Source organism: Acanthochromis polyacanthus, chromosome 13 (genome assembly GCF_021347895.1).
Source record: "Acanthochromis polyacanthus isolate Apoly-LR-REF ecotype Palm Island chromosome 13, KAUST_Apoly_ChrSc, whole genome shotgun sequence".
Classification (NCBI taxonomy): domain Eukaryota; kingdom Metazoa; phylum Chordata; class Actinopteri; family Pomacentridae; genus Acanthochromis; species Acanthochromis polyacanthus.
Genome location: NC_067125.1, coordinates 1,370,962 through 1,393,141, shown reverse-complemented (window position 1 = coordinate 1,393,141; position 22,180 = coordinate 1,370,962). Strand labels below are relative to the sequence as shown.

Genomic DNA, 22,180 nt, shown 5'->3' with positions numbered 1-22,180 from the left:
CTCCGGAGTCACCGTTAAAAAGGCTGTTCGCTGTGTTGAGTGTTAACAGGAACCGAATGGACGACTACCACAGAACTCAGCAGGCGTCGAGAAAATCGGATTTTAACAGATGACTGAAACACTAAAAGGCACTTTATTAACCCTGGTTCTGGTTTACAGTGTTCATCTTTCATCAGCTGTAACTACCAGCCTTTTTTCTGCCTTTTCTGAACTCCATCCAGAAAAAGTGTTTATTGCTGCTTTTGGAGGCAGTTTTCACAGGATTCCAGCTGCTGGTTCTCAGAAAAATAAAGTTTCATCTGAAAATGTTCAGTAGTTTACAGACAAACACATCAAGCTTCGGATTCCAACAGAAGACAAAGAGCTGAGACGGGTTCAGTTTCTATCAGTTTACACGTTTAAAATGCTAAACTGGCTTTAAAGGAGAAGCAAAAATAAAAATGCAGTGAATAAATAAATAAAAAACACATAAAACAAAACAAATATTGTTCCTATCCCAGGTGTTACTGCTGGGTGAAGTCGTCTGTCCAGGGGAACACGTCTCTGTGTTTCTTGCGTTTTCCGCCGGACTCCAGCGAGCTGTGAGCGTCGTCTCCACAGCGGTGCTTCTTGAGCTGCCGGGAGTCAGAGAATCCGTGCAGGCAGCGCTGGCAGGAGTACAGCTTGATGCCGGTGTGGATCTGCATGTGGGACTTGAGCTGGTTGGACTGCCTGAAGTTGCGGCTGCACACGGCGCATTGGTAGGGCTTCTCTCCGGTGTGCACCAGCAGGTGGCGGTGGTAGTTCTGTGGCGTCCTGAACTGCTTGCCGCACTGCTGGCAGCGGTGAGGCTTGACTCCGGTGTGCAGCAGCTCGTGCTGCTTAAGCTGTGACGCCAGCAGGAAGCCTTTCTGGCAGACGCTGCAGACGTGCGGCCGGTCGCCGCTGTGCTGCCTCAGGTGGTACAGGTACAGGTGTCGCAGGTGGAAGGCCTTCCCGCAGGCGTCGCAGGTAAAGTCTTTGTTCTGGGCGTGGCTCTTCTCGTGCGTCCTCAGCGTGGTGCTGCTGCTGAAACTCTTCAGGCAGGTTTTACAACTGAACGGTTTGATACCCGTCGACTTGCGGCGGTCCGTCTCACCGGACTTCCCTCGATCAGGACCGCCGTGAACCAGCTGCAGGTGTTTCCGCAGCTGACAGTTGTAGAAGAAGGTCTTCCCACACAGGTCGCACATGAATGGCTTCTCCACGCCGTGGACCAACATGTGGGTCTTCAGAGCCCAGGTACCGCTGAAACCCTCCCCACATTTAGCACACCTGAGGGACACAGCATGGACAGGAGGTTAGAGATGCAGAGACCTGTATTGACTCACTGACCTGACTGATCGCCATTACCTGAACGGTTTCTCCCCGTTGTGGAGCCTCAGGTGTCTCTGGAAGTTGTACTTCAGGCCAAAGCTCAGTCCACAGGTCTGGCACATGAAGGGCTTTTCTCCAGAGTGGACCACCCGGTGCTGCAGCAGCCCCATCTTGCACTTGAAGGCCTTGTCGCACTCGCTGCACTTGTAGGGCCGCTCTTCTGAGTGCGACCTCTTGTGGACACGCAGGTTGCTGGCGGTGGAGAAGTTCTTTCCACAGGTCTGGCAGGCGTACGGCCGGGCGCCGGTGTGGACGGTCTGGTGCTCTCGGAGGCTCTTCTTCCTGGTGAAACCCTTCCCGCAGACGTCGCACATGAAGGGCTTGACTTTGGCGTGCGACACCTCGTGGTACCGGAGCGCGCTGGTGGAGGTGAAAGTGCGCTCGCAGGCGTGGCACTTCAGCGGCGACTTCTGCAGCCGGTGAGACGCCTGGTGGGCTCGCAGTTGCCGCAGCATCCTGAACTTCCTGTCGCATTGGTCGCAGCGCAACAGGTTGTCAGGGTCATTCTCCTGCGCCTCCCTCAGCTGGTGGCTCAGCTGGTGCTTGTGCAGCGTCTGCGCCCGGTAGAAGCCTTTATCACAGGAGCTGCAGGGGAACGGCTTCAGGTGGCAGGAAGCGTGCTTCATCAGCTGGTACTTCTGGTGGAAACCTTTGTTGCAGAGCTCACAGAAGAACCTCTTCTCTTTGTAGAGCTCCCTCCTCCTCCTCCTCTCCTGCTCCTTCTGCTCCTCCCTCAGAGCTGCACATTCAACACGCAGGGTTAGCGTTAGCATCTCCACCGACACAATAGAGACACAGAAACTATGAAGGACACCATGCATGACAGGAAAAGATGGACAGATCTACTGTTACTTTACTGTAAAGCGCTGGTATTTCCAGCAGAACTTTATAAACAATAAATCACTGCAGTATTATAATTTAATAAAAAGTTAAAAGAAGCAGTCTGAAGCTTCCTGATGAGGTGGAACTCCTCCAAACACCAGAAACCTCATCCAGATCTCTGAACCATCAAACTGTTTTAATTCTTCATCATTCATCACCTTTAGTCTCTGGTTGTAGGAACTAAAGGAACCAGATCTCCAGATTTAACCAGAGTTCAGCTTCATTCCTGCTGAAGTTCAAATCTAACGGAAAATAATCTGCAGCACAATTCAGAGAATTTCCTGAAGATCTGTTAGGCTGAAGCAGAATTCACTGGAGGAACATCTGATCTACAGACATAGAGTTTACTGATGCTCCCTAAACGCCTCACAGTCACCAGTAGACGCTGTAGTTTACTGATGCTCTCTAACAGCCTTAGAACCAGGTGTGACTGCTTGATTCCTGATTAAAGCTCCCACAGAAACACTGTTACCTGTCTCACCTGTTTGCCTCTCAGGAACCTTCTGATCTTCATGTTTTTCTTCCACAGTTTCCATCTTCGTTTCTGCTGCCTGGAAAACACAGAGACCCTGTTAGAGCACCCCCTACTGATCCTAACCAATCAATAACCAATGATGCCCATCAACAGGAACTGGGTCAGAAACCAGCTGCAGGAATGAAGCTCCTGGAAGGAAACCTGCTGAGAGACTTACTGCTGCTTCCTCAGGTGTGTCCGCAACTGGAAGCTCAGCCATTGGCTGAGTCACAGGAGGTGGTGTGATGTCAGTGGCCGTGGTGGCGTCCGGTGACGGTTCAGGATCTGTCGTTTCTAGAACCACCTCCGTCTGGACGTCCTGGGGGGGCGGGCTGTTCTGGGCTGTGATTGGTGCATGGAGCGGCGGGCTGATGATGACGACGGGGACCTGAGGACAGTTGGAGCTGAGGATGGTCATGGTGAGATGATGTCCATCTGGAGACAACGGTCCACCTGCACTCCAAACACAGAACAGTTCTAGTGAACATCAGGTTTAATCTGAACCAACCAGAACTCTATTTTATAGTGAACCTGTGATGTTACCTGTCCAGGTGAACCTGTGATTCTATCTGTCCCTGTATAGGTAATGGATGGAGGGTTGCAGCTTAGAGCTTCATGTTTTTTCCCCGAGAAGCAAACAGTAGCACAGACAGAAGACCAGACTATTGATCAGATTATTGATCTAATTATTTATCAGATTATTGATCAGATTGTTGATCAGATTATTGATCTAATAATTATTTATCAGATTATTGATCTGATCATTGATGTAAATATTGATCAGATTACTGATCTGATCATCAATCTGTGACAGGTTTAAACCCACAGCTTCCCCTGAAGAGTCGGACTAATGTGACTCCATGTTTCCAGTTTCTGACAGACTGAGAAAAACAGTCTATGATAGGTCTCATTTACAGTCTACGGTAGGTCTCATTTACAGTCTACGGTAGGTCTCATTTACAGTCTACGGTAGGTCTCATTTACAGTCTACGATAGGTCTCATTTACAGTCTACGGTAGGTCTCATTTACAGTCTACGGTAGGTCTCATTTACAGCCTACGGTAGGTCTCATTTACAGCCTACGGTAGGTCTCATTTACACGGTAGGTCTCATTTACAGTCTACGGTAGGTCTCATTTACAGTCTACGATAGGTCTCATTTACAGTCTACGATAGGTCTCATTTACAGAATACGGTAGGTCTCAATAACAGTCTACGATAGGGCACATTTAAAGTCTAGGATAGGGCACATTTAAAGTCTAGGATAGGTCTCATTTACAGTCTACGGTAGGTCTCATTTACAGTCTACGATAGGTCTCATTTACAGTCTACGATAGGTCTCATTTACAGAATACGGTAGGTCTCAATAACAGTCTACGATAGGGCACATTTAAAGTCTAGGATAGGGCACATTTAAAGTCTAGGATAGGTCTCATTTACAGTCTATGATAGGTCTCATTTACAGTCTACGATAGGTCTCATTTACAGCCTACGGTAGGTCTCATTTACAGTCTACGGTAGGTCTCATTTACAGCCTACGGTAGGTCTCATTTACACGGTAGGTCTCATTTACAGTCTACGATAGGTCTCATTTACAGTCTACGGTAGGTCTCATTTACAGTCTACAGTAGGTCTCATTTACAGTCTACGATAGGTCTCATTTACAGTCTACGATAGGTCTCATTTACAGTCTACGGTAGGTCTCATTTACAGTCTACGGTAGGTTTCATTTACAGTCTACGATAGGTCTCATTTACAGTCTACGGTAGGTCTCATTTACAGTCTACGATAGGTCTCATTTACAGTCTACGATAGGTCTCATTTACAGTCTACGGTAGGTCTCATTTACAGTCTACGGTAGGTCTCATTTACAGTCTACGATAGGTCTCATTTACAGTCTACGATAGGTCTCATTTACAGTCTACGATAGGTCTCATTTACAGAATACGGTAGGTCTCAATAACAGTCTACGATAGGGCACATTTAAAGTCTAGGATAGGGCACATTTAAAGTCTAGGATAGGTCTCATTTACAGTCTATGATAGGTCTCATTTACAGTCTACGATAGGTCTCATTTACAGCCTACGGTAGGTCTCATTTACAGTCTACGGTAGGTCTCATTTACAGCCTACGGTAGGTCTCATTTACACGGTAGGTCTCATTTACAGTCTACGATAGGTCTCATTTACAGTCTACGATAGGTCTCATTTACAGTCTACGGTAGGTCTCATTTACAGTCTACGGTAGGTTTCATTTACAGTCTACGATAGGTCTCATTTACAGTCTACGGTAGGTCTCATTTACAGTCTACGGTAGGTTTCATTTACAGTCTACGATAGGTCTCATTTACAGTCTACGGTAGGTCTCATTTACAGTCTACGGTAGGTCTCATTTACAGTCTACGGTAGGTCTCATTTACAGTCTACGGTAGGTCTCATTTACAGTCTACGATAGGTCTCATTTACAGTCTACGGTAGGTCTCATTTACAGTCTACGGTAGGTCTCATTTACAGTCTACGGTAGGTCTCATTTACAGTCTACGGTAGGTTTCATTTACAGTCTACGGTAGGTTTCATTTACAGTCTACGGTAGGTCTCATTTACAGTCTACGGTAGGTCTCATTTACAGCCAACGGTAGGTCTCATTTACAGTCTACGGTAGGTCTCATTTACAGTCTACGGTAGGTCTCATTTACAGTCTACGGTAGGTCTCATTTACACGGTAGGTCTCATTTACAGTCTACGGTAGGTCTCATTTACAGTCTACGGTAGGTCTCATTTACAGTCTACGATAGGTCTCATTTACAGTCTATGATGGGTCCGCGTGATTCAGCGGGGAGTCCGAATATGTGCCATTTGGATTGAAGTGAAATACAGTATATCCTGTCACTGAATGTAGTTTTCACTGTTTAAAAATAAAAACGTTATCTTACTACAGGTATTTATTTCAAAAGCTTTATGTCGTGAAAAACTCAGATTTGGATATTTGTGTTTTTTGTGCCTTAATTTTTGTAAAGATGTTATTTGTTTTTGCAATTTTTTAATTTTATTATTTGGAAATACCAGAATTTGCACATTATTTTACATTTTTGTCTGTCTGATTACATCACTTATAAAAAATAAATTGGACATTACCATCAAACAGTTACTCAGTACCTTCAGTACTTGAGTAGTCTTTTCAACAAATATTTTTTTACTTCTACTTGAGTGATATTATTTTTGAAGTAATGTTCCTCTGACTTGAGTACATTTTTTGGCTACTCTACCCACCTCTGCCTGGAGGCTGGATCTTATAAGCCGATGGTGAGTTCAGAGATGTTATGTTCTTCTGGATCTTTGGTTTTTCAGAGTCCAGTAGTCTCAGTTTGTCCTTCAGAGCATCGTTCTCCATCACCACGGTCATGTAAAGTTCTCTGAAGACGCTGCAGATCTTCCGAACAGCTTCTCTGGACATCACGTCCAATACGGCGTTCAGCTGATCCTGAGGAGACAACAGGTGGGATTAACCTGTGGCCACATACAGGTGAAGACGAGGAGACAAGGGATAACGTGTCTGTAAACTGTCTGTAAACTAGGTAAACTGTCTGAAAACTGCAGGTAAACTGTCTGTAAACTAAGTAAACTGTCTGTAAACTACGTAAACTGTCTGTAAACTAAGTAAACTGTCTGTAAACTAGGTAAACTGTCTGTAAACTAGGTAAACTGTCTGTAAACTAAGTAAACTGTCTGTAAACTAGGTAAACTGTCTGTAAACTAAGTAAACTGTCTGTAAACTACGTAAACTGTCTGTAAACTAGGTAAACTGTCTGTAAACTAAGTAAACTGTCTGTAAACTACGTAAACTGTCTGTAAACTAAGTAAACTGTCTGTAAACTAGGTAAACTGTCTGTAAACTAAGTAAACTGTCTGTAAACTAAGCAAACTGTCTGTAAACTGTCTGTAAACTAAGTAAACTGTCTGTAAACTGTAAACTGGAGGTAAACTTTGCGGCGAAGAAGGAAGTGAAGGCAGATTCTCCTCCGGACGTTTCTGCCGGTCCTCCCCTCCACCCAGACCGGGTCCTCACCGTCCTGTCCCCGCCGTCGGCCCGCTGCAGGACAAACACGGCGGACTCCACCGCCGCCTCCATGATCAGCTCCGCCTGAGAGGAGAAAGTTTTCACGGCCTCCATGTCGTCTTTGTTCCGCTGCATGAAGCCGCGGCTCCGGACCACAGAGTACCGGCTGCACCGGGACCTGGAGCCGCTCAGAGATCCGGTCAGAAAGCGGCAGAAAGGCGCTCAGAGATCCGGTCAGAAAGCGACAGAGAGCTCAAAGAGCCGCGGAGTCCCTCGGAGCGTCCGGATGGTTCTCTGCTGTGATCAAGTCAACATGGCGGACTGTTTACTTCCGGGTCATTGCCGCGGACTGACAGTCACATTGAAGCTCTTTAGATTCATCCACCGAACCCGAACCGGAATCGGTACCGGTCTGTAACACCGGCGGGACCGCGGACCGCTGCTTGAAACATTTATCACAGCCGTAAATTCAGATTTCAATGTTGGTTTCAGAGGCAACATCGTCCCCATGTGGTCATTTAATGGAACTGCAGCACACAAGCTGTTTTTTCACTGTGTGACCACAGGGGTGCGATGCTGAGCTGCTGGTCAGACTAGATAGATAGATAGATAGATAGATAGATAGATAGATAGATAGTATTTGTTACCAAGATGCTAGCAGGAAAGTGTACATGGAGCTCCATAACCAAGTAGCAGGCATCGTGTACAGGAACATCTGTACTGAGAAAGGACTGGAAGTTCAAACGTCCAAAAGAGACAGTTACATCAGAAAGAACAGGAGAAGCTGGAGGAGTACCAAGAGCTGAAGTAAAAACTGGAGAAGACGTGAGGAGTAAAGACAGCAGTGGTGTCAGTGGTGATGGGAGCACTGGGAGCACTGGGAGCATTGACCCATTAAACTGGAAAACATCTGAGGTCTCTGTCCAGAAGAGCTCAGTCCTAGAACCAGCCAAGATTCTGCAAAACCCTCACAGTTCCAGACCTCTGGTGGAGGATCTGAAGGGGAACCACCCTGAGGGGTTAAGAGGGGGCTGGTTTATATATGCTGGACAGAAAAAACAAAAATGTGTCTTCTGAACGTGTTCAGGTTTTTAATGGTATGATTCAAACATCAGGAAAGACGTCATTCAAATAGAAGAAAATAAATAGTTGCTGTTTCAACATGGTTCAGTGAAAGTTTCACTGCTTCATCGTGTGATAAAAGCTTTGATAAAAACTACAACAACACAGTTTATTAAAAATCTGATTTATTTCCATCATCATGGCCCATAAAGATGAAACAGAGTCACAATAATCGGACTGATTCTCTTCTCCTCACAGTCAATAGAAATAAACAAGCTGAACTCATTCACCTGATTTTCAGTGCAAACACATCAACATACTGAAGGAACACCACACACCTGTGCACAGGTCAACATGAGAACAGAACACAGTGATGTGGGGGTTTCTGACACAGCGCCATCATATGGACAGAAGAAACAATGACCTGATTGTCACATGACTGATACTCTTCAACAACATCTGCATCAAACCACATTTCATTAATAAAGAACCACTTTGATTTCCTGCTGCAGCAAAACATCACATGACCGTTAGATATCACGTGACCGTTAGATATCATGTGACCATTAGATGTCATGTGACTGGTTAAGGCTTTTTTAATCACCTGCAACTATTATTTTTCTATAGACCATAATAATAACAATAATATTAATGATAACTTTAATGAATTTGTGTCTGTCCCTCCCCCTCTCTGCGATTGGCTTGTCATTGGAGATGCTGCTGATTTCTCAGGTAAAGTTGAAGCTAACTGAAGGTCAGTTCAGACCTGAGTCTAATGGCTACATTCCAATAGGCTGGAGGTCAAATGTCAGAAGAACCAAGATGTCCTGCATCCAGACGTCATGCTTTCTGTAAAGACCACCGCTTGTTTCTAACCCTACGTTTGGACGTATGGACTCTGTCTGGGACTGGATGGAGGACTATCGGTCATTCTGACTTTTGACATCCTTCATGTCATCTTTTTCTGGCAGACCGTATAGGATAGTGGTGTTTGAGCTGCAGAGAGCAAACAGACAGATCATTTCACACAACAGACAGATATCTGAGCAAACAGTCAGAGTTTGAGGTGCAACTTTGTGGTGGAGCAGTTTGTGGAGAACAGAATTCTATTCTGAGGACACGGGTTCTCTAACGCACAAAGGCAGTGAAGACATTTTGATGAACATTTGATTGATCAGAACAATCAGAATAATAAGATATAATATAGAATAATAGTTTGAGTAATATGTGAATTCTTATTAGCTGTTTATGTGAAGTGAAGCTTTGCTAACTGAAGAAGTGCACTTGGTTTCATGACGACGAGAATCCTTTTATACAGAATACAAAGTGAACACAGTCAGTATTGATCACATGATCAGCCTACATATTGATCACATGATCAGCCTACATATTGATCACATGATCAGTCTACATATTGATCACATGATCAGTCTACATATTGATCACATGATCAGTCTACATATTGATCACATGATCAGTTTGCATACGAAGAGTTTATTTGCAAAAACAGAAAACTCCATTTCATGCATTTTCAGAAAACTTTTTTTTATTGTTTACTTGAGATTATTTTTCTCTTTTTCTACTGAGTCAAATCCATTCAACTTCAGTTTGATTGATATTATCTCAAGTAAAAAAAAAATTTTTTTTAATTCTGAAAATTTATAAAAAATGGAGTTATCTGTTTTTGCAAATAAACTCTTCATATTGATCACATGATCAGTCTACATATTGATCACTTGATCAGACTGTATTGAGTGTGCATATTGAAACATGAAATCTCTCTGTGGCTTCAGGCTGATTCATACTCATCAGAAATCCCAGAATGCTTTGCTTCAGTCTCAGTTACCTTTGATTTGACATAATGATCATCAACAATCAATACACAGCATTAATCAAAGTACTACTCTCTGCAGATTGCATCACTCATTTCCTGACCCAGAAATACAGACTGTCACATGACCTCCAGGTGAGCCTGACAACCAATGAGAGGAGAAGACTGATCAGCTGCTCCAATCAGCGCATTTTAAACACTCTGTTCACATTGTTTACACCAGCAGGATTCAGATTCAAACACGTGATCTCAGTCATCACCACCATCACTGCAGCCAGCTGGACAGTGGAGTCGGACTGGATCAAACTGGATCAAACCACTCAAACTGGATCACTTATTTTATTTAACCTTTATTTTACCAGATGAATTAGTTGAGAACAAGTTCTCATTTTCAATAATGAACTGGATCAAACCAGTCAAACTGGATCAAACTGGATTATCCATCCATCCATCCATCCATCCTCTATACACCACTTTATCCTCATTAGGGTCGCGGGGGGTGCTGGAGTCTATCCCAGCTGACTCTGGTGAAGGCAGGGGACACCCTGGACAGGTCACCAGTCTGTCACAGGGCTACATATACAGACACACAATCACACTCACATTCACACCTACAGACAATTGGAGTACCCGGAGAAAACCCACGCATGCACAGAGAGAACATGCAAACTCCATGCAGAAAGATCCCAGGCCCAGGCCGGGATTTGAACCGGGGATCTTCTTGCTGCAAGGGGAAAGTGCTAACCACTACCCACTGTGCAGCTCAAACTCGATTATTTTTATTTTATTTTACCTTTATTTTACCAGATGAATTAGTAAAGAACAAGTTCTCATTTTCAATAATGAACTGGATGAAACCAGTCAAAGTGGATGAAACTGGATCAAAGTGGATCAAACCAGTCAAACTGGATCAAACCAGTTAAACTGGATCAAACTGGACCAAACTGGATCAATCCAGTCAAACTGGATTAAACCAGTTAAACTGGATCAAACTGGAAAAAAATGGATCAAACCAGTCAAACTGGACCAAACTGGACCAAACTGGATCAATCCAGTAAAACTGGACCAAACTGGATAAAACCAGCCAAACTGGATCAAACTGGACCAAACTGGATCAAACCAGTCAAACTGGATCAAACCAGTCAAACTGGATAAAACTGGATCAAACCACATTTAAACTGGATCAAACTGGATCAAACGGGATCAAACCACAGTCAAACTTAATAAACTGGACCAAACTGGATCAAACCAGTCAAACTGGATCAAACCAGTCAAATTGGATCAAACTGGATCAAACCACAGTCAAAGTGGATCAAACTGGAGTCCAGTCTGTATTTTTGGGACAGTGTCACCAAATCAACAAGGAATCTGCCAAAATATTCTCCCTTTAAAATAGTTATTTTCATCTTGATTGAAGTGTTTTGAATATAAAAACTTGTCACTTTCCACTTTTCTTTAGCACACAGATGAGCATCACTGATTCTTTTCTTAAAATATAAAAACATGTTGAGTGATTTTTATCACAGACGAAAGTTTAGAAATTCATTTTCTGCTACACGACTGTCAGACTTTAAAAAAACATCGGAAACTTTTACAGATAGAAAAATAACGAGTAGAAAGACGACGGCAAGCTTTGCTACACCTGGACGACCACGTCTTCCTGCCCTCTGATTGGACGGCAGGACAACACCTGTGAGTGGGTTGTGTTGGTAACTTAGTGAGGATGAAGACTTTCCTGTTGTCCTACTGAAAAGTCGTCTCCATCAGAGGACAGACATGTTAGTGGAGGTTTCAGAAAAACAGATTTCAATATTTTAATAAAGTTACAAACTGATCATTAATCTGTCCGACTTGATGAGTCACCGAGAAATTAGTTGGTAAAATTAGCTTTTATGTTTTATGTATCTTTGACATAATGTTTGTTTGTTTGTTTCAGCTTGTCCCTGTTTTTCTCTGATAGTTTTCATCCAAATGTTTGTTTAAAGCGGACTGTCACAACGTTTCAAAGGAGCTTAATGCCATAAAAACTCTGGTCTGAACCATAAATTTGTTCTTTAAGGTGAATTTTCTGCTGTAATTGGTTAATTGCTGTCTCTTAACACTAACAGTAAAGCGTCTGATCGGCTGTCTCATGGCCCTGCAGTGTGTGTTGTGTTTCTAATTGTCGTCTTCAGATGGCGGTGTCCCAGAAGACCGTCGTGGTGTGTCCGGTGGCGGTGGGCGGTGCTGAATATGGCGGCGGCTGCCTCCTCTTCCAGCTGGGCAGGATGGGCATGCTGTCCTGTTTGCACAGATTCTTCTCCGGTCGCTGGCGAGCTTTGATCTCTCGACATAAAACTCTTTTCTTTTCGATCATCTCCATCATGGTGGCGTCTCCGCAGAGCCACGGCATCTGGAGGTGAAGAACATCATCGCACCTTTCACTCAACGGACACTTACTGTATTTCAGACTATCACTGATCCCAGCTGACCTCCTGAAGCCTTCCTTTGCTAACCCATCAGGAAGTTTGGTTTCTGTGTTGCTACGACATGTCTGGCTTGTGTGTCTGCAGCTGGGTCACTTCCTGATCTGGACACAGTACTCTGTGGAGGTTTTGTTTCTCTTTGTGGTGGTTTTGTGTCTTGTTGTGGTGGTTTTGTGTCTCTTTGTGGTCATATTGTGTCTATATGTAGTTTAGGTCATACTTGTAAATCAGAACTCGTTCTTAAACATTTATACCTGGTAAAACACAGATCACATAAAATAAAAATACTTTTTAAAAAATTTTGAATAAAACATAGTCTAGTGATAAATGATGTGATTGGTTGTTTCTGTGTGATGTAGGAGGAGCCTTTCTCATGGTGTCAGGACAAGAAGTATTCTCACCTGTACAGGTGAAGACTGTGGTCATGTGACAGACAGACAGACAGACAGACGGATGGTGACAGCAGAAAGTTTATTTTTAGATGTAAAGTATGATGACTGCATCACACTGAAAGTCTGCTGACACATTCAGACACGATAATGTGAACAATCAGCCACAGACTGGGATGAACACAGTTAACTTTCATTTTTATAAAGTTCAACAAACAGATGATGAAGAAATGAAGGAGGTTAGTTTGTTGTCAAGATGTGGAATCACAGAAGACCTGCATGTTAGTGGGAGGAGCTACACCCTAGTGGCAGGAGTTGCACGATAGTGGGAGGAGCTACACCCTAGTGGCAGGAGTTGCACGATAGTGGGAGGAGCTACACCATACTGGGAGGAGCTACACGATAGTAGGGTTAGCATGGAGGTAGGCGGGGTTAGGTTGGGTATAACTGGGTTGTTGTGCTGGGGCAGTTATCAGCACCAGGTCAGTCTTAGCTTATGAAAGGAGGCATTTGGAGTTTGGTGAAAACAGTTTTTTCTTTGTTGTGGAGGATTGTGGATATTTTTACAGATTTAATTCATTAAAATGCTTCAGAGTGAGATCAGCCAGGGTTAATTTAATGTTAATGTAATGTTTGTTTAATGTTATTGTAATGTTAGTGTAATGTTAGTTCAATGTTTGTGTAATGTTAATTCAATGTTTGTGTAATGTTAGTTTAATGTTAGAGTAATGTTAGCCTAGTGTTAGTGTAATGTTGGTTTAATGTTTGTGTAATGTTAATTTAATGTTTGTGTAATGTTAATTTAATGTTTGTGTAATGTTAGTTTAATGTTAGGTTAATGTTAGTTTAGTGCTAGTGTAATGCTTGTGTAATGTTAATTTAATGTTAGAGTAATGTTAGTTTAATGCTACAGTAATGTTTGTGTAATGTTAGCTTAATGTTAGTTTAATGTTAGCATCAGCATTAGAAGATGTCAATAGTGAATCTACAGGACATTATCATTTCAGCATTTCATTACTGTCACATATTCAGACTCTTCATGTCAGTGACAGACGTTTATACTGTGACAAAATAAATATTTAACACCAAATATCTGACTTAAAACTAAACTTTAAAAACATCCTTTGAAATCGTAATGAAGCTGTAAAGTTTCAGCTGATGAAGCTTCTGGAACGTGTTTGATGGTGTGTTGTTTAGGAGAATTCAGTCCTGTGTGAAATAATCTAAATAAAACTCATTATCTTCATAAGAACTTGAGACAGATGAGGACACATGCAGGCCAACAGGTGCTCTACAGGTGTTGTACCTGGCTGAGGGCTGGATGATGTGGCTCGTGGAGGTGACGTTGTGGTGTCCCGCCTGGTGAAGGAACTCCTGATGTCGATGCTGAACGGCCAAGTTTACACGCAGACTTTGTCTCTGCAGATAAAACCATTATTCATCAATCAGCTTCAGCTGCTGTTTACCTGAACTTCTACAGAGGATTTAGTCTGTCAGACTGGAGGTGACGATCGTGCTCCTCTAACGGACCTTCACGGTGGGACTCACCTCCTCCTGTCAGCATCATGGTGGGACTGACGGACGATCTTCCCATCCTGCTGGACACTGGACTGGACTGTCCATCTCTGTCTTTGCTGCTGTGTCGGGGCAGAGACCTGCAGTCTCCTGCAGAGACACAATGAAACAGACAGCAATGGCATGATGACACATCACATCCTCAGGAAAAGACAAGGAACCATAAACCTCTGAGAGCAAACTTTAGAGAAAGACTGGAACCTGCAGAACTGAGACAAACGAGAAGCTTTATAATGAACGTGTTCGAGAGAATGAAGCATGAAGACATTTAAAGAGCTAAAGGGATTAGACTGACTGGAAAACATCTTTGAAGCGTCTGAGGGGTCTGCGGCAGGAAACATTCACTTCCTGTCAAACCAGATCTCAACCAGGAGCATCAAACCAACATCACATCTGTGGACATAACATCTGTGATTGTAATATCTATGGATTGCATTCAGGAGGGACCGTCCATAATAACACTCACTGTAATGTAATCGGGTTACATCCGTCTCTCTGACTGAAACTTTAATTTAAAGAGATCAAACTCTCAGTTGAACAGCTCTCAGAACAGGATAGGGCTGAGTGTTTCCCATCATGCACTGGGGTCTCAACACTCTTGAGGCTGTCAGCAGAGAGTTAGAGGAAGTCAGAATCAAATCAGACGAAGTTCTAACTGGATCAGATGAGTTTTCTGGAACACCAGCTGTTCTTTGGTCATGAGATGCACATTCTCATGGTCAGAGCTTCCTGTGGATGTTCTCCAAGATCTAGACTGCCTTCACCTCCTTCATCACATTCACAGGTTTAAATAAAACACTGACGGACTGGGAGATGAGCTTCATCAGAGGCCAGAACTGACTGTGAAATGTTAAAGCTCTCAACTGTTCTGAACTAGATTCCTTCATAAAATTTCACATTTTGTTCCATCTTCCAGCTTCTTTTTTAAATCTCTGATCAGACAGAACTAAATGACTGTTAAAGAAATGTGTGGAGTTTTAACCAGCTGCTGTCACTGTGAAAACATTTAAAGTTCTTATTTCAATAATTGATGTTCAGTTGGACAGCTGACTGACAGTCATCACCATGGCAACACCGTCTCCATGGAGACAACATGAAGTGATGATAATCCTCCTTTACAGAGCTGCAGTCCTCCATCTCTCCCTTCATCAGGACATTTAACCAAACAGTGCTTAAAAAAGGACTTTCAGAGCTGCTCAGTGGTTTTATGAGGAGACAAATGACAAGAAAAAACAGAAACAAGGGAATTTAGAGAGAAAAACAGGAGACAGTTAGTCAGCCTGATGCAACAAAGCACAACAGTAAAAAGAAAAACAGCTTTCTCTAAATCTGAACTTCCAACAAAGACATCTTCCTCTTGTATTCATTGTAGATGTTCTTAAACCATCACTTAACTTTGGTTTAGCTGTTCGCTATGGTGCATAATTAAAGAGGGACACTGAACAAATTACACCCTCATTACTGGAGACATTCATGTGGTAATCATTCTAGTAAAACCTACTTCCAGAATCCATCCAAAAACAGTCAGGAACGGGGCTCAGGTAACAACTTGACTTGGAGAATTCTGCAATCTGTTTTGGGGTTCAGAACCAGTAACCAGTCCAAACAGGCAGAGGTACAAAACCATCAAAGATAATACACAGAAAACAGAGCTGGTCAGTGCTGCTTAACCAAAGAACCAGATAAAACCAGGTGAAGACTAACAGCGTTATAAAAGCTAGCTAAACAAAACCAAGACAACTAGCTCCTAAAACACCGTAGCACCACCCACAACCAACAAAAGAGACAAAACAAACAAGGGCCTCAAAACACATACGACAGACATTAACTAACTGCTACACCAAGATAAACAGCTGCTAACTGAACTAACGGACCTAACGGACGGAGTGTTGTAGCATCTTCATTCTACAATTCTACAATTCTACAATTTCATTTAGCAGACGCTTTTGTCCAAAGCGACGTACAACAAAAGCAAGAATTCAGACATCAGGAAAAACCTGTAGTAAGTGCAAAAGTGCAAAAGTCCGATTGGTCAAAGGTGTTACCATCAAGTTGCAGAAGAATTGCTAAAACCCCCCCCTCCTTTTTTGTTGCTTTTTCAACTTTGTCAGTGCTAAATAAGTGCTGGGTTTTGGACCACCTGACTTATTGTACCCCAAAGGTGGAGTCGGATTAAGTGCCTAGGTGTTCTCTGAACAATTGAGTCTTCAATTGTCTCTTAAAAGGAGAAAGGGACTCAGCAGAACGCACAGAGTTTGGTAGTTTGTTCCACCATTTGGGAACAACAGAGGAAAAGAGTCTGGCTAGAGATTTCAAGCCATGCTGGGCTGGAAGCACCAGGCGTCTCTCACATGCAGAGCGAAGTGGGCGTGAAGGGGAGTAGACCTGGATCAGGGAATCCAGGAAGGCTGGGGCCGTTCTTGTAAATGTTTTGTAAGCCAGGAGGAGAGTTTTGAATTTGATTCTGGCTGCAACTGGAAGCCAGTGAAGGGAGAAGAACAGGGGAGTGACATGAGCTCTTTTGGGCTGGTTGAAGACCAGACGTGCTGCTGCATTCTGGATCATCTGCAGAGGTTTGACTGCACATGCAGGGAGACCTGCCAGAAGAGAGTTGCAGTAGTCAATGCGTGACATCACAAGAGCTTGAACCAGAAATTGCGTGGCCTGTTGGGTCAGGAAGGGTCTGATCTTCCTGATGTTGCAGAGGGCATAACGACAAGATCGAGAAACTGAGGCCACGTGAACCTTAAAGGTCAGCTGGTCATCAATCATGACACCCAGGTTTCTGGCTGAGTTTGTGGGCACAAGTAGGCTCGAGTGAAGTTGGACACTGATCTGAGGCTGAACAGATGGACAAGCTGGAAAGACCATGAGTTCAGTCTTAGACAGATTCAGCTGAAGGTGCCGTTCCTTCATCCATGTGGAGATATCAGCCAGACATGCTGATATCTGAGCTGAAACTGTTGTGTCGTCAGGTGGAAAAGAGAGGAAAAGCTGAGTGTCGTCGGCATAGCAGTGGTAGGAGAAGCCATGGGAGCGGATCACTGCACCAAGTGAGGTGGTGTACAGAGAGAAGAGTAAGGGACCAAGCGCTGAGCCCTGATGGACTCCTGTTGATAGGTCATATGACCTTGACACCTCCCCTCGCCATTACACTCTGAAGGATCTGCCTGTGAGGTAGGACTTGAACCACAACAGGACAGAACCTGAGATGCCGAGCTCAGAGAGTATGGAGAGGAGAATTTGATGGTTCACGGTGTCAAAAGCATCAGACAAGTCCAGCAGCAGTAGGACATTCATTCAGATACAGATAGCCTTCACACTAACAGCTGCTAACTGAAGCTAGCATCTTCATTCAGATACCGTTAATCTTCACACTAACAGCTCCTAACTGAAGCTAGCATCTTCATTCAGACATGGTTAACCTTCACACTAACAGCTGCTAACTGAAGCTTGTGTGTCAGGACGGCCTAGACCATCTCCACAGCTGTAGTAGATTAAAACTGCTGTCCGGAGTTCCGTTTGTTTTCAATTTATGTATCATTTTTTAACAAAGCTTAAATGTGTTAGTCTAGTTCGATACTATAATATAAAGTTAGAATAACGCGATATGAAAATTTATTCCTGAGCTCCGCCTTCCTCTCATAGACCTCCATGTTATTCCAAAAAGCGCCGGTCGCTGCCGACCAATCAAGTTCGAGCTTCAGCTTTGTCATGCTGTCAATCAACGGTTACGCGCACAGCAAGCAAGCCCATGCAGAGGTGGGCGAGCTACGCACTACGCAACCGCGCGCACATTTGTTTTGCTTGTGGAGGAGAGAGCATCAGGGATCAGCAACTTCCAGAAAAGTTACCGATCCCACGGCTTGTCAGGCCAAGAGACTGCAGGATGTTTTTTGGCTCGGGGTGCTCGCGTTGCTCCCCGACCACGGCCTCCATAGCCCGCCTGACGGCTTCGTTTAGATGCCCGACCTCTGGAGGAAGATGTTGGGGCGTCTGGGACATACTCTTCATCAGAGGAGTCATGCAATTCTGAACTCTAGATAGAAATAAATGAACAATGTAACACATATACACGCGTAAATGCACTAAGTTTGATAAACAACGTCATCCAGAGGGATACACGAGTGTAATCACATATTGAAACTTTACTCGTTCGTCCTAGCAGATTCATGTTATTTTGGTATTAGGACAAGTTAGACTCAATACAGTATTCTAACGTAATTCCTTTATTATTTACTAAATGTACTAAATGTAGAAGAGTGGAAAACAGCAAAACAGGTGAGATGCTGCAGCACTCCGGGCACTTCTCTCATGTACTGCACACGTGCACAAATAAAGGGGCGAAATCAGAGGGAGGGACCAACAGTGTTTCGGGAGACGCTGCGATTCAAACTCCGGACAGCAGCTTTAAGTGTGCGCAGCTGGGAGTCATCATCTTGATGCACCTGGTTCACTGGGCGGTGCTACACTCCATTATATCAAGGAGGGCTGCGTGTTCTCTACACACGTCCTCTACCTGAAGCTGAAGTGTTTTCAGCAGTGCTGGTTGCTGTGGCAGTCTTGAGGCGCTGGCGGAGTATTTTTGTCTACCTACCTGTCAGGTACGTGCCAACGCAGTCACTGCGTCTCCAAGCGGTGTTTGTGTATCTGATTTGCTCTCTGCTTTTAGCAGCTGTCGGTCCATATCCTGGCCGAAGGTTGGGAGCCGGGTGTGTGTGGCTTTGGAGCTGGGCATAACCGAAGCATCGCCTTGGATTTGTGAGGTAGGCTGGCTCATTTGTCAGTTTGACTGCTGGGCTGCACATGAATTGACTGCTGTTGGCAGGGATCGTGCAGGTCTTCTGTGGCTGTCTCCCATGATGCCTGAGGAGCTACGGCGTTATCGATGAGCAGCTCTACATCTGAAGCAAGCTGCTGCTGTTCTGTCTCGGCGTTTATTTCAGCAAATTCTCGGCTCATCGGGAATTGCTGCCTCTGTTTTATGTTTTAAAGACAATCCTCATGTGCGTGTGCCTGTCACCTGGCATGCCTGTTGTTGTTCTTGTTAAAAATTATTAGGATTGTGTTTTTTGTTTTTTTTTTTTTTTTTCCTTGGATTCTGTTTAGTTTCTCGGTTATTTCTTTGGGTTTTGCATGATTGTCTTTGATTTGTTTGGGGTGAACAGGTGGTGATCTCCAGGGTTCAGTGTGGTGTCAGGGCAGTTTTAGAGATCTCTGTTCCTGTGGCTAACCGTATTCCTCTTTCTGTGGACAGGAGCTGTTGGGCCGGCTGACGAGTGGTTGGCTGATTTTCCCCTTGAGGTGGTGGTCCCTTCACTCCCTGCGTAGTAGAGCACTTGGGTGACCGGCCGTGGTTTTTTTTTTTTTTTTGCACGTGTGGTGTGTCGTATTTGGACCCTTCCCTTTTTCAGTCAGTCATTCCAGTCTGGTAAGCCCTGAGTTCAGTAGATAGATGCTCGGTGGCTGCACCCTGGAGGTGCTAAAGGATTGTATTTATTTTGCCACCCATTATTTGAGCCGTCTCGTGGCACTGCCACAAAGGTTTTTTTTTGTTTGTTTTTTTTAAACTTTGCCATATGGTTATTTTAACAGATTGAATATTGGAAAAATAAATTCTATTTTCTTAGTACACATTTTGGCGTCACGTCTGTCTCAGTGTCTCTCGTACCTGTGTGCCCTTCTTCCTGGATTGGAGCGGTGGTTCCTTTGGTAGGATTTCCTGGGGGTATTCCCCCCCCCCCCCCAGGTGGCGTTGTTGGCAATTTGATAACTAGCCAGAATACCTCAACCCTCGTAGTCTTGCCACACTAGCATTTTCATTCAGATACGGTTAACCTTCACACTAACAGCTGCTAACTGAAGCTACACCTTACACCCTCTCCACTAAGTCTACCAAAGCCACACGTTGCACTAAAGAATTGTTTCTTCACTAAGTTGATAGCAGTTAGCTGAAATGACAATAAACATCAACACAGACAGACACAGGATGCTCCAGGGCAAACTGGTCAAATTAATTCCCTGCTGCCCCTCACTGAGAGGTTATTTCAGGATTTCTTTTCTCCAGGAGTGATGCTGGCTGCAGCAGGTTGGATGAAGGTGGAGGGAAGCAGTTGGAGGCTCAGTCAGATGGTCAACCTTTTCAAAACCAAGATCTACTTCTCAAGTAGCCAACCTCCTGAGACCTACCAGTCCAGTGTCAACCGTGCAAACCGACACACACATCGTTTCCAGCCTGCAGTAACTAACCTACCAACATTTGTCTTGTCACACGACCTCTAGACATCACAACACAAACCATCCCTCTCACTCTCTCTGGCTACATCATCATCAAAAAAAACTACGCTTTAAGAACTGTGTCCATGCTCTGGCTAGTTGCTCCGTCATATTCAATAAAAATACTTAAAAAAAATTTTTTTTTAAGCTTTATGGAAAGACCTTTCTTAAATGCTGCTGTAATGCCAGGTGTATTTATGGAACCAGCATGCTGATCTGACACGGACAGTTTGAACAAAGCATTTTTTTTTTCTTCAGCCAACAGATTAAGGAGTGGCTGAGATCTGGTGAACAACAAGCTGTTATAACGTTTGCAATGAATGAGCAAATGTGTGTTTTTAAATCACAAACCCAGTCAGTCTGATGTCGGTACCTCAGCGGAGGATGTTGCTGCTGGTAAACCAGCTGTAGGTTTCAGAGGACAGCAGCTCTATGGGTCTGACTCCTGACGTGGTCCAGAAGCATCTTTTCTTTCTTTCAAGTTTATTTGAAAAAGGACAGCGTGCAGTTACATTAAAAAGATGGCTGCACCAGATTTAGCATCATGCTAATTTCCATCTGTAGTCCTTGGTCCATAAAAAACAAACATTCCTTATTTAAAATAATGCATATAAAACACATTACATTAACAAAGCAAAACAAAATCAATATTAAAAAATGTGTGCAACATTGTTGGTTTACAGTACAATTATCAAATTGTGAAAGTATAACGAGGAAGACTGTATTCAAACCAATTACAATATATTTGAAGTGCATTTAAATGACAAAAACAGAGTGCAAAAGTATAAAGTTAAAGTGCAGAGTTGTATGCGAAACAATAGTTTCGTAGATCGTAGATGTGGTAGCTATCAGATGGTACCGACGAGGGTAGCATCTGATAGCTCTGTACCAGATTGGTACTATAAATACACACTATACTATTTTTACACTGATAGTCTGGTAGTCTGGCAGCCATCAGATGGTACCCACGGGGGTACGGAAGAAGTGCTGCACACTCAAGAACTCCTACAAGCACTCGAAGATGCTGCCGCCGAGGTGGGCTTAAACATCAGCTCTAAAAAGACAAAGGTTGTCTGCAGCCAAATTCCATCATTCAGTCTCACTCTCTACGATGGCTCGCCCATCGAATCTGTTCCAGACTTTAAGTATCTTGGTTCATGGATCAGAACAAGTGACAAGGACATCAGCGTTAGGAAGGCGCTTGCTACAAAGGCTTGCAAGAAGTTAACAAATGTCTGGAAGTCCCCATTGCCAATCGAACATAGATTTTGACTGTTAACCCGTGCTACTTTATGGGTGCGAAACATGGACGGTCAACCAGGAGATGCTAAACCGTCTCAACGGCTGCTATACCCGCCTGCTTCGAACAGTGCACAACGTGGACTGGACAGCACACGTCCGAAATTCTTATCTCTATGGCAACGGCTTAATACCACCGTTGGCCGAAACCATCATTAAGAGGATGTTGAAATTTGCTGGCCACGCATTCCGTGCAAAAGAACAGCTAATTTCAGATCTTCTACTATTTGAACCTAGGCCAACATTAAAAAAGCTCTCCTACCTTAAAACTCTTTGTTTGCACACCGGCGCAATAAAGGAGGAGCTTGCTGGCCTCATGTCGGACCGGGATGGTTGGAGGACATTGGTGGCGCGTTTGACTCATAAGTCGGCACGATAAATATATATCATCTGATGGCCAAATACCCGTCTGGTATTATTAATGCAAGCAGGACTGA

The 22,180-nt window shown here is 43.8% G+C and overlaps 2 protein-coding genes and 1 long non-coding RNA gene across 4 annotated transcripts in view; 1 reads left to right on the top strand and 2 right to left on the bottom strand.

The window, feature by feature from the left end:
* Positions 1–114: 114 nt before the first annotated feature.
* LOC110967715 (zinc finger protein 431-like) lies at positions 115–7,495 on the bottom strand. Its single transcript, XM_022217403.2, has 6 exons — positions 6,856–7,495; positions 6,060–6,270; positions 2,970–3,244; positions 2,759–2,828; positions 1,372–2,134; positions 115–1,293 (listed from the first exon to the last, which is right to left on the bottom strand). Exons 1-6 carry the CDS (start codon positions 6,979–6,981, stop codon positions 504–506), a joined length of 2,235 nt encoding a protein of 744 aa, XP_022073095.1. The 5' UTR covers positions 6,982–7,495; the 3' UTR covers positions 115–503.
* Positions 7,496–8,076: 581 nt separating this feature from the next.
* The window catches only part of nyap2a (neuronal tyrosine-phosphorylated phosphoinositide-3-kinase adaptor 2a), a 31,264-nt gene continuing 17,160 nt past the window's right edge, over positions 8,077–22,180 (bottom strand). The window contains 3 exon segments of the mRNA XM_022217404.2: positions 8,077–12,131; positions 13,900–14,012; positions 14,142–14,258. Coding sequence (XP_022073096.2) covers positions 11,910–12,131; positions 13,900–14,012; positions 14,142–14,258 — 452 coding nt within the window. The 3' untranslated portion in view covers positions 8,077–11,909.
* On the top strand, positions 18,570–19,802 carry LOC127536937 (uncharacterized). 2 transcript variants are annotated; one of them, XR_007946180.1, is made up of 3 exons: positions 18,570–18,772; positions 18,844–18,934; positions 19,426–19,802. It is a non-coding gene; the product is annotated as an uncharacterized LOC127536937 (long non-coding RNA). The 2 variants fall into 2 exon arrangements; XR_007946178.1 differs by having other exon boundaries at positions 18,844–19,802.